The sequence below is a fragment of the Pygoscelis adeliae genome, unplaced genomic scaffold (genome assembly GCF_000699105.1).
Source record: "Pygoscelis adeliae isolate BGI_AS28 unplaced genomic scaffold, ASM69910v1 Scaffold467, whole genome shotgun sequence".
NCBI lineage: Eukaryota > Metazoa > Chordata > Aves > Sphenisciformes > Spheniscidae > Pygoscelis > Pygoscelis adeliae.
In genome coordinates, this window is record NW_008825253.1 from 1,808,448 (window position 1) to 1,809,364 (window position 917).

Genomic DNA, 917 nt, shown 5'->3' on the forward strand with positions numbered 1-917 from the left:
CAACACCCACCTCTGCTCAGGCACGTTTTATTCAGACAGGAAATAATTTTTTTTTTCTCATAAAGTGCAAGAACTTTGCCTCTTACTGACTAGTCAACTAGAAGCATCACAACCCTCACAGTGGGGAGCAGCAGACGGGCAAGGAACATCCTATGTTCGGGAGCTCCCGACGCACCGGTCATTTCTCCCTCAGCAGGAGCTCCGGCTCAGATATGGCCCTGTAAAGCATGAAGCCCATCTCATCGATTTCCTCTTCCGACAGCTCGCAGAAGAGGTTGATTTTGTGGTTGAAATAGGAAGGCAGGACCCCCTCCTCCAGGTAGCTTACCAGCTCCTCAAGCACCTGCTGGAACCTGTCGGCAAGGCTTTCTTCCGCCCAGTCCCAACTGGTGGCACTGAGGTGAAGGACGACGTGGGTCAAGGGGCTGCCGCTCAGTTTGTGCAGGGCGGGATGGCTCTTGCAGATGCCGTTCAGGATGCGGAGGCAGTGCTGCCGAGCCCCGGAGTCGCCGGCATCCAGCTCCTTCACCTTCGAGACCTCTGCCCTGTGAAAGCTCTCAAGCCACAGGTTTTCCACCAGTCCTTCAGGAGGAGCAGCCAGAAGAACCTTGTCCTCCATTTCTACCACCGGGAAGAGGGTGATGCTCAGCTCGACCTGATCGTGTTTGACTTCCAGCTTCAGCTCCTGGGAGGCCATGACCGGGTGGATGACGCACCCCAGCAGGCTGCCTATGGCAGGCCAGTTGATGGAGGCCACCAGCATCTTGCGGAGGGTCTCGTTGAGCGCGTTGGAGGAGAGGTACCGGCCCACGATGAACCTGTCCCAGGGGCTGCGCCCACGAGGGAAATACTCCAGATCAGTCCTCTTGATCATCCAGTACTGGGGGTTCCTCACCACAGTGTCCTCTCCCGGGGTG

At 57.1% G+C, this 917-nt stretch overlaps 1 protein-coding gene across 1 annotated transcript in view; it reads right to left on the reverse strand.

Moving 5' to 3' along the window:
* Nucleotides 1-12: 12 nt before the first annotated feature.
* Nucleotides 13-917, reverse strand: part of MIEF2 (mitochondrial elongation factor 2) — a 2,542-nt gene continuing 1,637 nt past the window's right edge. The window contains exon 4 of the mRNA XM_009329423.1: nt 13-915. Within this exon, the coding sequence (XP_009327698.1) occupies nt 179-915 (737 nt within the window). The 3' untranslated portion in view covers nt 13-178. The remainder of the gene's footprint in view (nt 916-917) is intronic.